Source organism: Cervus elaphus, chromosome 30 (assembly GCF_910594005.1).
Source record: "Cervus elaphus chromosome 30, mCerEla1.1, whole genome shotgun sequence".
Classification (NCBI taxonomy): Eukaryota; Metazoa; Chordata; class Mammalia; order Artiodactyla; family Cervidae; genus Cervus; species Cervus elaphus.
Genome location: NC_057844.1, coordinates 21,889,554 through 21,904,473, shown reverse-complemented (window position 1 = coordinate 21,904,473; position 14,920 = coordinate 21,889,554). Strand labels below are relative to the sequence as shown.

Sequence of the window (14,920 nt, the reverse complement as noted above, 5' to 3'; positions counted from 1 at the left end):
TTTCCTAACTGGGAGTTAGAGATGGAGGTCAGATGGGGACAGGGATGCCTGACTCCTACATAACGGGGGCCCAGAGTGGGCTGGATGACTAGTCTAGCATGTGGGTTGGCATAGCCACTATGCTTTTTTTTTTTTTTCCCCCACATGCACTGTGTGTTTATTTGGCCTTGGGGGATTGGGGAGGCGGATGACGATTTGAAGGCGATAAAGGGCCCCTTCCTGACACTACATGACATTGCAGAACTGTGGCAAAAGCCTATACTTCGGAGACAGACTTACTCTCAGGCGGGAGACCCATTCTGCCTCGCCCCAGGCGGGTTACTGTGTGCACCTTAGACTTACTGCACCTGCTGAGGAAGCGCTGTCCCTCCGCTGAGTTACTGCGGCTATTTCGTGAAATAAGAGAGGTGGAAACTTAGAAAATACTAGTTTTTCAGTAACCCCTATGCTAAAACCCATCAGATGGAGGCATCTTTTTAGTATCAGTAAGCCTCCTCGTTTTGAGTCCACACGATTTTCTGGGTCATCAGATTCGAGGAGGTGCGTTGCGGTGCCAGCTCTGCGTCCCAGTGATACCCAGCTGGCAGGTAACCCCCAACAGGTACTGACGCCGGCTTCCACCCCCATGAGGACCCCCCTGCAGGGTCAGCCCTCCCTTCCCCCTGCCCTCTGAGGCCGGGGCGGGAGTGGGGCGCTCTCCAGAGCCGCGGCAGGGCAGGCAGGACCGGGGCGTTGGGGGCGGCGTTCCGCATCGTACCGAGACTCGCCGCATTCCCAGTGGGGACCAGCCCCGGAGGCCGTGGCGTTTACATAACTGCGATGATGTAACCGCTGGCGGGCCCGGAAGGGCGGGGCGGGGGCCCGGGAGCGCGGGGCCGCGGGACTCTGCGTGCGGCGCCCGGCCCACCATGCTCCTCTACCGCAGCGCCGCGTGGTTCGCCAAGGGGCTGCGCGAATACACCAAGTAAGGGTGCGCGGGGTACCGCGCCGGGGCCCGCGGCCCGGGGGCGGGCAGGCCGGCCGGCCGTCACGCGGCCCGCTTCGGCGCAGGCGGGCCGGATGAGCGGGGACGCGCCCGCGACTCCCCTGCGATCACTCGGACCCACCAAGCGACGGAGGTGCTCGCCTGCTGGCAGCCCACCAGCCGCAGCCGCGACCCAACGCGGGGGCGCTCTTTGGGCTCGGCGCGCGCCCGAGGGGCGGGGCTGGCGCCCGGGGGCGGGGCTTGTACGCGGGGGGACCCACCCACTGACGTCAGGCTGCCCAGGGGTCTGCGAGCCTCCCGGGCGTTTCCTGGACTCCCCGCTTGGGCGTGCTTTGGCTCTTGTCTCATTGGGGCTGTTTTCGGCGTAAGAAGGGGTTAGCTCTAAATTGCTAGTTGAGACTCCGCTTAGTACTTTGCTGGGTGTGTTTTTGTCCTTACTAATAAAATGCGGCTTGTGGACTGGGACCGCTCCCTCCAGCTGGAACATTCCGGGCACGAGTTTCAGGGCGGGTGTAGACCACGCGTCCAGTGTGAGCTTGTTGAACATTGCTTGATGGTCCCTGCCCCCACCCCCCTCCCATTGCCCCGTGATCACCCTGGCTGTGCCCCAGTCTACCCGCCCCCTCACTGTGGCCTTTGAGGGGTGGCCACTTCTGGGAGGTGGAGAGGTGGTTTTTAATGTTAGAATTAGTCTCTCCCAGTGGTTCTCATGCCTGTTTGAAACCAGAAATCACCGGCAGAAAATTGTTGAGGATACCAGCTTTCAGGCCCTCCCACTGGACATTTTGATTCAATTGATGTGCACTGGGGCCTAGATTGATATTTTATTAAAAAAAAAAAAAATCCTGCAGGCTCTTCTCTTATGCAACCCTCTTCTCCAAGAGACTTCCTCTCTTCCCTTCCTTAAGAGTTTTATCAGTATTTTTATCAGTTCCTAAGGTTACCTGGGAGAAGGCAATGGCAGCCCTCTCCAGTACTCTTGCCTGGAAAATCCCATGGACGGAGGAGCCTGGTAGGCTCCGCTGTCCATGGGGTTGCGAAGAGTCGAACACTTGACTGAGTGAGTTCACTTTCACTTTTCACTTTCATGCACTGGAGAAGGAAATGGCAACCCACTCCAGTGTTCTTGCCTGGAGAATCCCAGGGTCGGCGGAGCCTGGTGGGCTGCCGTCTATGGGGTCGCACAGAGTTGGACACGACTGAAGTGACTTAGCAGCAGCAGCAGCACCAAGGCTACCTGGGCAAATTTCCATGGTCCCAGGACTCCAGGCATCATTCCAAGGGGAGACAGCTGCTGTTCCTCCCTTCACGGCTTGCAGAAGCATTTTTGAAAAAGTGCAGACCCTCCTCAGGGGCAGTGCTGCAGAAAATGTGGGAAATGTTACTGAGTCCAAGCGCAGTCTCCTCGCTATACACAGGCCAGTTAACCAGGGAAAATGTTGAGGCAAGGAATATGACTTTTATTGTGAAAGTCAACAGATCTAGAAGATGGCAGACTCAAATCTCAAAATAACCACCTTGCTGCGCATCTGGGTGAGATTCTTGTACAGGATAGAGAGGGGTTGGAGTTGAGGAAGTAGTGACCATTATCTTGTAAGTATCTCCTGGAATGGCCAACCTCAGGGAAGAGATGTGTTCCCATCTCTTCTGGCAGAGGGGCAGGATTCCCTGAGGCAGGTCATTATGTAGGATTATAATAACTAAAGCATTGTAAAACAAAGGTTAAAGTCAAAGAAACAGATCCATCATGGAGTCAGAATTGGCTCTTCCCTGCAATAATTCCCACTATCAATGTCCCTTCAACAATCTTGGAAAAAAAGAGGGTGACGACTTTCTAACTGCTTCATCAGATGGGTCTTTTGAGAAGTGTTTGCGGCCATCTGTGCCAGTTGCCAGTGTCCCAGATGTTAAGATTTGTCTTTCTTCGTTCCTCTTTGGAAAATGTCCACTTTATATCTGTAGAATACTGAACTTCAAACCCAGAGGCAGCATCTTAAGTTTAGGAATTTAGGGCTTTTCTATGTATGGGAAGATGCAAGAGTCAGGGCTCTTTAAAATTATTTCCTTGATATGTACCCTCAGGTATCTGGGGCAGTTAATCCTGTGTTTTCACAGGCTGAGTTTCCTCAAGGCTCACCGTAAGGATGGCTGCAAGGCTGATGACTGCTAGATGGCAGGTATCTCCTTCCTGAGTTTCCTCAGGGCTCACTGGCTCATGTTGGAAGATTCCAACTGCAGATGACTGATATGGCAGGAAATACTCCATTTCTCAGCTCCTCCCCTCTTGGTCAGGAATTTGACCAGTATTTGGGAGACAGTTCATGATCAAATCTGGTCCCATGGCACTGGAAGGCTCATCCCAGATCAGGAAAAAAAATTCTTTGATATGCCACTCTAGTTGCTAAATTTTGCATTGACCCCCATCAATAAGGAAAGATTCTCTGGATCTTGTGCCTGATTATGATCCAGGAGACATTTTCCCTCCCATTGCTTCTTCCCATATTTAGAATTACACTATTATAATGATTTTTATGTTATTTTTAGCCATGTAAGTTTTGTTCAAGGCCTGGTTACACCCTGGGTATTGTAAGAGACAACAATCTTATAAATTAGACAGGATATAAGTAATGCAGTTAGTGACATTGACAATGACAGTGCATCAAGGAGGCACAGGGCACAAACAATTGGGAAACAAAGACCAAATTAGAACAATGATTAATTAGTTTAAGGGGCAGATTTTCCTTACCCCTGGGAAACAGATTTAAACCAGTAATTTTCTTTATATAGAAACCACAAAAACCGTAACCATATCTACCAGTTCACTCAGTTCCCCTGTAACTAATCCTTTTTGTTAACAGCTTTGTGAAGCCATTAGAATTACTTACATTTATCCAAAAGTCCTTTTTATAAATCTTCTTGAAGGGGAGGCGTTTTTGCAATGGCATCAAAGTGAAATCATAACTATCTATAATAACAAAAAGACTTAAGAAGCCACATTTAAAGCACCTAGGTTACTGCTGTGACATGCCACACTTTCAGATAATAACTAGAATTATGACCATAATACTTTATACCAGGACACATCAAAATTTCATATAATATCTAGAATATCATTTACCATAAAATATAACCTAAGAAGATTTATTACTCATTTGATAACACTTCCCATTGTAATTTAACATACCAAGTGAACCTAATGCGTTTAATGTTTCCTTGGGATGTTTCAAAGGCCCTTTGAAGCATCCCAAAGTTTAGCTAGAGGTCAAAGAAACTTTATTATAATTTGATTTGGGAAGTTTTGTCAAAACAACATCAAAAGGGTTTTAAAACACAACAGGATTATAAGTCACTGTGAAACAATAGTTATTCACTTAGCTAAAGTAACAATAAAAGATTTCAAAGGCAAATGCAAAATAGATAACTTAAAAGGTAAAGAACTTAAAATCTGTTATCAAAGGTAGTTTGACATCTTAACAAAACTTGTCTTTCTAACAGAGAAAAGCCAAATTCTGTTCTCTTATCAAGATTTTAGCCCTGAGTTGGGTACAGCAATGTAAAATCCATCAGTCTGCAAAAGAGGTCAGGTTAAAACTGGGTTTCTGGCAGATGGAATAAATCAAGTTCACTTATCTAGATGGCTAAACTCTTTTTACTAATATTTATGGAAAGCAAGTCCAAATTACTCTCTTTTTCAAAATTTGCATTTTAAAAAGATGGTGGAGATAAGGGCTCCTGAGAAGACCCAGTAGAACATTTGCAAAGATACAGGCAATTTTTTCTTAGGATAACTTCTTTTCCCCTTTATAATACTTTGTTGTTCTTGTTTAGTTGCTAAGTTGTATTAATACTTACAAACTTCCTCTTAAGATAAACAGGGAAGGTCTTGGGAGTGGTAAAAGGATTAGTAGGTTTTGGATTATTTTTTTGGAACCATACTTCTGGTCCCAATAAGGACAGGTTTTTTTCTTTTTTCTTCAAAGAATTGGGTGGCTACCTCAATGATACTGAAGGATTGACATACCCATTTACCTATGTTGGAAAGTTAGCTTAGAGGAGAAGGTCTCTTCCAAATTTCCTGCTAGGCTGTAAATATCAGCTATGGCTAGTTTAGTCAGACCCATGGCTTCCCATTTCGGTAATCTATTTACAAACACTTTTGAGGATCTTCCCTAGATTTCAGCCAGTCATTAAAACTTCCCAAGGGGCTCCCAGGTGGGAGTGGAACCTTAGAGGAAGTGCTTCCCATTTTAGCTCAAGCAGTTAGTACTAGAAGCCTTTGTGCTCAAAGTAACCAAATCAAACGAAAACCTTACCAGCCAGAAAGTCACCTTCAGAGTCAAATGGCAAAACTGCCTCAAATGTGACCTCCTAGTCCCACTAGACTTGTGACCCTTGTCCAAAGCACCTTATTTCCCTTCACAGGGAGAACACCCCAAATTGGAGCTAAAGCCCCCCCAAATGGAGCTGAAGCTCCCCAAGTTGGAGGTGTAGTCTCCAAAGGCACAAGATCAAAAAAGCCCTGGTGGGACCCTAATGTCAAGCTGTTCTGGGGAAAGGTTACTTGAGCCTTTAATTTACAAAGGAGAGTGATATCAATTAGAGTCAGTCAGTTTGTTCCCCACTGTCAGCATGACCTGGGGCTCCTGTCCTCCTTTGATTATTTTTTAGTTTGGGGCAATCTCTTCTCCCGTGTCCTTCCTCCCAGCAGTAAGCATGTTCTTCCTTCCCCAGTGGTGGCCTACCTTTAGGTTTCACGTGTGCTTCATCACTCAGTCATGTCTGACTCTTTGCGACCCCATGAACGGTAGCCTGCCAGACTCCTCTGTCCATGGAATTTTCCAGGCAAGAAAAATGGAGTGAGTTGCCATTTCCTTCTCTAGCGGATCTTTCTGACCTGAAAGTAGGGACTGAACCCGCATCTCCTACCTTGGTGGCAGGTTCTTTACCACTGAGCCGCTGGGAGCCCTCCTTTAGGTCACTTACTTTTAGTGCTGCTACCCGAAAACCTGTATTCCATTTTGCATCTCCTTCTGTCTCTGTTCCCTACTGTTGAATACTTTTAAGAACAACATCTACTAACTGAGAAGGATTCATTTCAAATACACTATCTAATTTCTATAACTTTTTAATCTCTGGAGCACTTTGCCTGATGAAGGCCATATTTATCATCCTTACATTCTCAGGGGCCTCAGGGTCTGTATCTGTGTAGCACCTATAAACTTGATAAACCCTTTCTAGAAACTATGATGGATCATCAGTTGGTTTTTGTTTTATCTGTTCTTGTTTAAGCTCTTTTGTCTAGGTACCCCGTTGGGTTTTCTCTCAGACCTCTGCACGATAAGGTAGTAGTTCTCTGACTCCTTTTTCTCCTGATGCAATAGCATAAATGCTTCTATGTATGGAATCTCATCTCTTTTCCCTGCTCTTTTGCAAAACAATTGTGAGATTGCCTAATAGTTGAGTGAGCCATTCAGGGTCCGTTGCTCTTCTGATCCTAACATATATTGGGTCCACACCCCATTATAGTAGCATAGTCATAGGCTTACAATTTTATTTTGCCCATTTATCCAATATATGCCCAAAAGGGCTCTCCTTCAAGATAGATGGAGTAATTCCCATTTATTGATGGAATACTTCCCATTTTTAAAAGTATGACCACACCAAAACACAAAAGATGAATAGCAATTCCAATATAAAAAATTCCACAAAAAAATTGCAGCATTGATAACACCAACAAATTGGCCCCCAACCCCCAAACTTACCCTACAAATCAAAGAATTTCAACTAGGGTAGACTTACCCCACAAAAACTAGTTCCCCAATAAACTGATTCCAACTGAGCAGGTTCCCAACTCAGGTAAATAAACTTATCCTACAAAACAAGTGAACTAATTCCAACTAGGATAGGCTTAACCCTATGAGAACTAGTTCCCCAGTGAACCAGTTCCAGCTCAGGTACAGTCCAACAACAATTCCCCTCCCCAACAGGGTAACCCACCCAAACTGGCTTGTCCTCTAAAGGAAAAGCCCAAATTGAGGTGGAGATATGTTTCCAGTGTGCACACTGGAGAGACTTACCCTACAAAATTGAGTCCCATCAATGCCTAATTTGTTGGTTCCTTGCCTCTACTGCCAAGCACTGGAGAATCTGCTGCCACGTCAGGGAATCTTGAAGGGAAGATCCTCAGGACAAGTGGTCCCAGCAGCTGCTAAGGCCTTGCCCCAATATTCCCTGATATATACCCAGGGCCGGGTAGCCACAAGCAGCAAGGCTTCTGGGCTAGCTAAGCCAAATTTGAGTCCAAGTTCAGTCTGCTTGCCACATGACAGGCCCATTAACCAGGTGTCGAGGCTAGGAATACAGTTGGAAAGCCTAGCTGATGGAGAAGATGGCAGACTAATGTCTCAAAATAACCGTCTTGTCTGGGGTCTGGATGTGAGGTTCTCTTATAGGACAGAGAGGGGGAGGAGTTGAGGAAGTAAAAACCATTATCTTGCAAATATCTCCTGGAAGGAGGTATGTGTTAATCTCTTCAGGCAGAGGGGCAGGGCTCCCTGTATAATTTAAACTACAACTATAAGGGCAGGTAATAATGTATGATTATAATAACAAAAGCAATGGGAAAGGAAGGTTAAAGTCAAAAAAACAGATCAATCAAGGACTCAGAATTGGCTTTTCTTTCCAACAGTGTAGCTGTCAACCCTGACCCGCTGAATTTAGGTGAATACAGTGGCCGCCTCTTTCTTTGGAAGGGGTGTACTCATAGTGACCACCATTTGCTGGATCTTTCCGTGTTATACAGAATGCATCATGAAGAGCTTGAGTCAGCTTTCTGCCCCCCGGGAAAGCAGGCTTCTGAAAGTCTCTCCCCAAACTCTTTTGTGGGGTAGGAGGGGTGTAAGCTTAGGTGGTTTTCCCTGCTGTTGTGCATTTTGTGAATTGGAGGGAAAGACAATACTTTACTTTGATTCCAATGAAGAGTCTGTAGTTTGGGTTTACAATGCTTTTTCTTGGCACAGCAGGATTTTTATAAAGCTTCCTTATATTGGGCCCCTAGGCAGCAGGATTGGAGAAGGCAATGGCAACCCACTCCAGTACTCTTGCCTGGAAAATCCCATGGGCAGAGGAGCCTGGTGGGCTGCAGTCCATGGGGTCGCAAAGAGTCAGACACGACTGAGCGACTTCACTTTCACTTTTCACTCTCATGCATTGGAGAAGGAAATGGCAGCCCACTCCAGTGTTCTTGCCTGGAGGATCCCAGGGACGGTGTAACCTGGTGGGCTGCCGTCTATGGGGTCGCATGGAGTTGGATACGACTGAAGTGACTCAGCAGCAGCAGCAGGCAGCAGGATCTAGTCAGTTTCCTTAACTTTGCCTGAACCTAAGAATTACCAGAGGCAATTAAAAAACAACTGACTTGTAAGCACCTAGCAGGTGTGGGTGGAACCTTAGCAAATTCCATATTGGGTAAACTGGGGGACCTTGCCTCCTGGTGATTCTTATATTCAGGGGTTCAGGAAACACTAAGTACAGTGATTGCTCAACTTGAATCAGTCTCCTGTAGGGCATGTGAAACCATTGATTGCTGGGCCTCACCCTGGAATTTCTGACTCTGTAGAAAGATTCCCAGGTGATGTTGATGTTGCCTGTCTGGGGACCACTTTTCTGAGCACCACTGGTGAGGCTGAGCATCACTCCTAGGCTCAGTGTAGAGAGTATGGAAACCCCTGTGGGCTTTATCACCTACCATCCCATGGTCTTGGGTAAGTCATTTACCTCTCTCTGCATCTGAAAAATAAGGACTGATATGAGGATTTTATAAAAATAAAAAGAGAGGGCAGGAGGATAAGAAAAAAGCTAAATCTTATTAACATCGGATTGGATCAGGGTGGATCAGGATGGAATCTTGGTGTTGAAGACAAAGGACAAAGGGAGTTATGACATGTCCTGTAGGCCAGCCTGGCTCCACCCACTTGGCAGCTGGCTCACAGCCTGGGATTTGAGGAAGACTTTAATCCACAGGAGCCACCCTCAGCAAACCTTACTCCCTAATAGGATCAACGTGGTAACCCAGAGGCTAGAGTCTCCTCTAGCTATGTGTCAGCTTCCTGCCCAGGGAGGAGGGGTCTTGGGGCCTGGTCCCTGTGGGGCATTTAGCCAGGGTGTGTTCTCTGTGGCCTGCTCTTCTTGAAAGCTCCCGCTCCCTCTCCACCAGAGCCTTCTCCTGCCTGGGCCCCTCATCACTGATCCCCTAATCCTGGGTTCTTTCCAAGAAATCTCTTTTCCTTTGCAAGAAAATCTTTTCACAGTGATTCTGGGACGTCCACCCGAGGCAAACCAAATCTTCCAGCTTCATCTTTGGTTATAGTTTAAGTTACTCTCAGAGTCCCTAACGATTTGAAGGACTGGTGGGCAAACAGGGGAGGGGAGCAAGCAAATGAACTTTGTTTTGAACATGAAAGATACTAATATTATTATTAATACTAGTAGTAATAATAGAAACTATGGTGTTGCTTAGTCACTAAGTCATGTCTGACTCTTTTGCAGCCCCATGGACTGTAGCCCACCAGGCTCCTCTGTCCATGGGATTCTCCAGGCAAGAATACTGAAGTGGGTAGCCATTTCCTTCTCCAGGGGATCTTCCCGATCCAGGGATTGAACTCGTGTCTCCTACATTGTCAGGCGGGTTCTTTACCACTGAGTCACCTGGGATTGAGTTCTTAACTTATTCAAAGCATATGATAGATGCTTTACATAATTATCTCACCTAGGCTGCCCAAGAAGTAGCTTCTGTTAGAAGCTTTATGCTTCTAACATCCCTTTGTGCAGATGAAAAGACTGGAGCTCAGAAGGGTTAAAACAACATATGAGACGGCACAGCTGTTAGGAGGCAGGGCTGAGATTTAAATCCAGGTTGTTGGCTCCAAAGCCTTTATGATTGAGATTACACTGAGCTTCAAGTTGGCCTTTCAGGAAGCCTTGGAACAGTCAGAAGCCTTGCTTGCCCCACTAAGTGGGCGGCTCACAGCCGAGGCGATGAAAAGCTGCCCTGGATGTCTGGAAGAGTTCCAGATGGTGAGAACAGCAGCAATAACATTCTTCTTGGTCTCTTGACTGTGAGACCAGGGGCAATGACCGCCCCTGTGGCAATGACTTCAGACCAAACCTGGGCTCATAAACATTCTTTGGCCCTCTTCACTGGCGTCCAGGCCTGTAGTTGGCAGCTGTGCTGTACTAGGGTGTGGGGCAGGAGACCAACTGCTGGCAGTCTGCGCATAAATAGGGCATGCGGAGGGCACCGGGCGCCTCCCAGAACCCTCGGGGAGAAGAGTTGCATCCTATGTTGCAGAGAATCAGCTCTTTGGGCGAGAGAAACAGGCTGAGACCCCCAGCCTGCCGGAGTGTGGGGCGAGCTCTGACCTCAGGGTCTCCTCCTGCCAATCCCTCTCCACTCCCCCAGCCAATGCTGTAACCAGGAATATTGACTACTAGGACAGTCAAGGTAGACGAGGAGTCTCAAAGAGCAGAGAGAAGCAGTTGAAGAATTCAGAGTTCTTTCTTTCTTTATCTCTTCATCTTACTTATTTATTTTGGCCGCACCACGCAACATGCAGGATCTTAGTTCCCTGGCCAGGAATCAAACAAGTGCCCTCAGCATTGGGAGTGTGGGCTCAACCACTGGACCATCAGGGCAGTCCCCCAGAGTTGTTTCTGACCAATATGATGCCTTTGGGTCAATTGGAAAAAGCACCTCCTTCTCAATCTGGCAGAAAGTTGTCCTGATGCAGATACAAATGGGCCATCATTAGGACCTAAACGGTGCCCCCTCGAGTGTTCAGCACACACCCTGAGGCCCTGAAGGAGCCTTGCTTCCTCTCAGGGGTGCAGCCCTCGCATAACTGCACCTGCCCCGCCTCATTCCCAAATTGCACGTCTCCCCACTTTGCTGTGGTCCTTCTGTACCTGGGGAGGGACACCTGTCCTGGGGTGCAGTGGGCGTGATGCTCTTGGTCTCCTGAGCTCCTCTCCATTCGCCCCAATGTGGGGGAAAAGGCCAAAAAAATAAAAATAAGAAAACCTTTCAAAGAATGTTTTAAGGGGCAGGGGCACCTCCTGGTATTAGAGGCAGTCAGAGAAAAATAGTTTGGCTGCCAAACTGTTGGAATCTCCAGGTATTTTCAGAAGTTCAGGAAACTAATGGTATAGGCGCTGAGAAGATGGTGTTCACAAGACCAGGGAGGAGAGCGGGGTCCCAGGGCGGAAGGGGCTGTCTGCCGGGTGGGGAGAGCACTGCGCCCAGCCCAGGATTGGGCTTTCTCACTGCAGGAGGTTGTGTTCCCTGCTCCTTAATGTCCATTCCTTCTGTGGGTCTGCTGCTTCCAGGAGTGGCTATGAGTCTGCGTCCAAGGACTTTGTCCCTGATGACTTGGAGGTCCAAGTTCCTGGAAGAGCCTTCATGGTCACCGGGGGGAACAGCGGCATCGGAAAAGCGACCGCCATGGAGATTGCCAAGCGAGGTGAGGAGCCTGCTAAGTCGTGTGTGTGCTGGGCCCCGAGGGCAGCCTGCGGCCAGTCCTCACCAGGGAGAGGGCCCTGTGTCACATGGGGGTCGGGAAGGCCCCAGCCGGCACAGCTGGGAGCCCTGGACAGGGACCCCGTGCTGATTGGCACAGCTGCTGGCTTTCTCTTGTTCAGTCGCTCAGTCATGTCTGACCCTTTGTGGCCCCATGGACTGCAGCACGCCAGGCTTCCCTGTTTGTCACTATCTCCTGGAGCTTGTTCAAACTCATGTCAATGGAGTCGATGATGCCATCCAACCATCTCATCCTCTGTTGCCCCCTTCTCCTCCTGCCTTCAATCTTTCCCAGCATCAGGGTCTTTTCCAATAAGTCTGCTCTTCGCATCAGGTAGCCAAAGTATTGGAACTTCAGCTTCAGCATCAGTCCTTCCAATGAGTATTCAGGACTGATTTTCTTTAGGATGGACTGGTTTGATCTCCTTGCTGTCCAAGGAACTCTTAAGAGTCTCTTCCAACACCACCGTTTGAAGGCATCACTTCTTTGGCGCTCAGCCTTCTTTATGGTCCAACTCTCACATCTGTACATGACTACTGGAAAAACCGTAGCTCTGACCAGACGGACCTTTGCTGTGCATTAAGCTTCAGACTAGAGGTGGACAGAGTGGGTGACTGGAGGAAGCTGTCCTCAACACTTCATTCATTCACAGGAGAGCTGAGGTCCCGTCCACGTGGCAGTGTTTTCTGATTAAGAACAGTAAGGAGCTCCAGTTAACCCTAGGCATCTGAATCACCAGTGGAAACTTAAAACACAAAACTTGGACACCTGGTCCCTAGTTCCTGTCTCATCAATGAGAATGGGGGTGGGAGAGAGACTGGGAGTCTATCACAGTTTGGCCGTGGGCCCTAGTTGAGAACAGAGCCCCCAGAATGACGGAAGGCGGTGCAGTGAGCTGCCTTCTTCCTTGCTACTGGTCCTGGTCTTCAGTCTCTGGAGTTGGAGCAACTGGAAACTGCCTCCTCTCTGTCCTCCCTAAGCTTGGTTCTAGAAGGAGGCTCTCTGGGTGCCCGTAAATTATTCAGTCAGCTGAAGTCTTCCTCCAGGTACATGCCAACTTGTCTGCATCAGCTCAACTGTCCCGGCTCACTCAACGGTACTGCGGTGGCTAGAAAAGTCAGCCATGCCTCTCCAGAGCCCCTTCTCCTGGAAAAATGGATGTTCCGGCAGAAGTTGGGGAAATAACTTTGGAATTTATCACTTTTCAAGATGCTTGAGATTTTTTTTCCCCTCCAAAGTTAGGCATTTTCCAGGGGAGTATTGTGCCATTTGGAGCTGTATTTAATTATCTGCCAAGGCAGGGGAAGATTAACTGCATCTTAGCAACTGGGAGGTACTCCGAGGAGCTGGGAGGAGGATCAAGCCGAGGGCCTGTCATGTGGTTTGCCTGCAGCCTCCTGTGCAACAGACCCTATTTAATAAAACTGGGTGTTTTAGGTGAAGAAAGCAGGGTCCATAATGCTTATGTCTTAACTGCCGCAGCCAAGGCATTACCCTTTAAATAAGCCTTGATTGATGATGGTGTGACTTTTGCTGGAATAGTTTTGAGTGCCGTTTATGGATTCAACCATTTAGTAAATATTTGTTAAATTCCAGCTACCTATTAGGGGCTTCTCAACTTGGGCTGAACATTAGACTCTCTTGGGGGAGCTTTTAAAACATCCTTAAGCCGGAGCTCTTAAAACTTTCCAGGTGGGTCTAAAGTGCAGCTGGGTTGAGACCAGCGTGTCAGGTTCCGTATGAGATGCTAGGGATGAGGGTGTGACCAAGACTGACCCTTCTTATCCTTGACGTATGTGTGTGTGCACGCTTAGTCACGTCTAATCTTTGAGACCCCATGGAATGTAGCCCGCTAGGCTCCTCTGTCCGTGGGATCCTCCAGGCAAGAGTACTGGAGTGGGTTGCCATTCCTTTCTCCAGGGGATCTTCCCCGCCTGGAGACTGAACCTGGGTCTCCTGTATTGGCAGGCGGGTTCTTCACCACCTGAGCCACCAGGGAAGCCCATCCTTGGTGTATTCAAACCCTTAAAGAAAATCAGGATGTAGCCCCAGTTGCACTGTCAGCCCAGGTGGGCAGGAGCACGGACTCCAGGACCACCCTCTCCTTTCCACCTGCTGCTCTGACTGTGGGGACCATCTGTCCAGACTTTCCAGAACGGTCTCCGTGTCGGGTCCTCTTTCTGTGAGCCCGTGTGTTCATTCCGCCTTTGGAAGAGCTGGTCTCCAGGGCTGTCGCTGGGGCTGCCCCTCACGGCCGCTTTTGTTGGATTCCACCAGGTGGCACAGTTCACCTGGTTTGTCGCGATCACAGCCGAGCGGAAGGTGCCAGAGCTGAGATCATCCGGGACAGCGGGAACCAGGTGAGCGACTCCGGGCCCCTCCTGCGGGGGCTTCCTGCCCGCGGGGCGGCAGTGCGGGGGCGGGACTCCTGGCCGCGCTCCTGCTCCCCGCGCTGGCAGAGCTCTGTTCAGGTTTCTGCTTGGGAGGCGGCCTCAGCCCACAGAAGAGCTGGAGCCGCGCTTCTCAAGGGCTGGGCTGGACCCAGGTGATGGGGGCGGTGACCCCCACTCCCCCGGCGAAGGCCTGCCTGGGCGACAGGACACAGAGGGGGCCCTGCCGGGGTCCCTTCCCCAAGAAGGAGGCCGTGTCACTGAGGCATGTCCAGGGTGACTCAGGGTGAGCCCAGCTGTAAACCGACCCGGTGGCCTTCAGATAAAGAGGGACCGCAAATGACGTTTCGGCCTTGATGAGAGCGGCTTCCTATCGAGAGTGTTCAAGGCTGGCGCACAGTTCTGTGGGCTTCCTGCTCTGACTCACTTGGGACCAAGGACCTGCTCCATAATCTGCAGGGCCCCAGGGCAAAATCAGAGTGTGGGGACCCTGGTGTAAACAGCATACGACTTCCATGTACCTGTGTTATTGTACTTGTTATCTTACACCTGTTTTTCTCTTTCTGACTTCACTGAACCTATTTGCAGGGCAGGAATAGAGATGAGGACACAGAGAACACGGTTGTGGACACAGTGGAGAAAGGCAAGCGTGGGACGAATAGAGAGCGTAGCATTGGAACATACACATTGAAAGGAGAAGTGTTAGTTGCTCGGTGGTGTCTGACTCTTTGCGACCCCATGGACTGTAGCCGGTCAGGCTCCTCTGTCCGTGGGATTCTCGAGGCAAAGAGACCGGCGTCGGTAGTCATTCGCCTCTCCAGGGGATCTTCCCAACCCAGGGATTGAACCCTGGATTGAAATCTGGGATTGAACCCAGATTCATGGCTGAATCTGCATTGCAGGCAGATTCTTTTCTGTCTGAGCCACCAGGGAAACCCAAACATATACGTTACCATGTGTAAAATAGACAG

The 14,920-nt window shown here is 48.9% G+C and overlaps 1 protein-coding gene across 4 annotated transcripts in view; it reads left to right on the top strand.

Annotated features, from left to right (window-relative positions):
- Positions 1-656: 656 nt before the first annotated feature.
- The window catches only part of DHRS12 (dehydrogenase/reductase 12), a 40,812-nt gene continuing 26,548 nt past the window's right edge, over positions 657-14,920 (top strand). The window contains exons 1-3 of one of the 4 annotated variants that reach the window (XM_043892186.1): positions 657-964; positions 11,369-11,502; positions 13,837-13,919. In XM_043892186.1, the coding sequence (XP_043748121.1) occupies positions 909-964; positions 11,369-11,502; positions 13,837-13,919 (273 nt within the window). In that variant the 5' untranslated portion in view covers positions 657-908. The remainder of the gene's footprint in view (positions 965-11,368; positions 11,503-13,836; positions 13,920-14,920) is intronic. The other 3 variants (XM_043892183.1, XM_043892184.1, XM_043892185.1) reach the window with 3 other exon arrangements.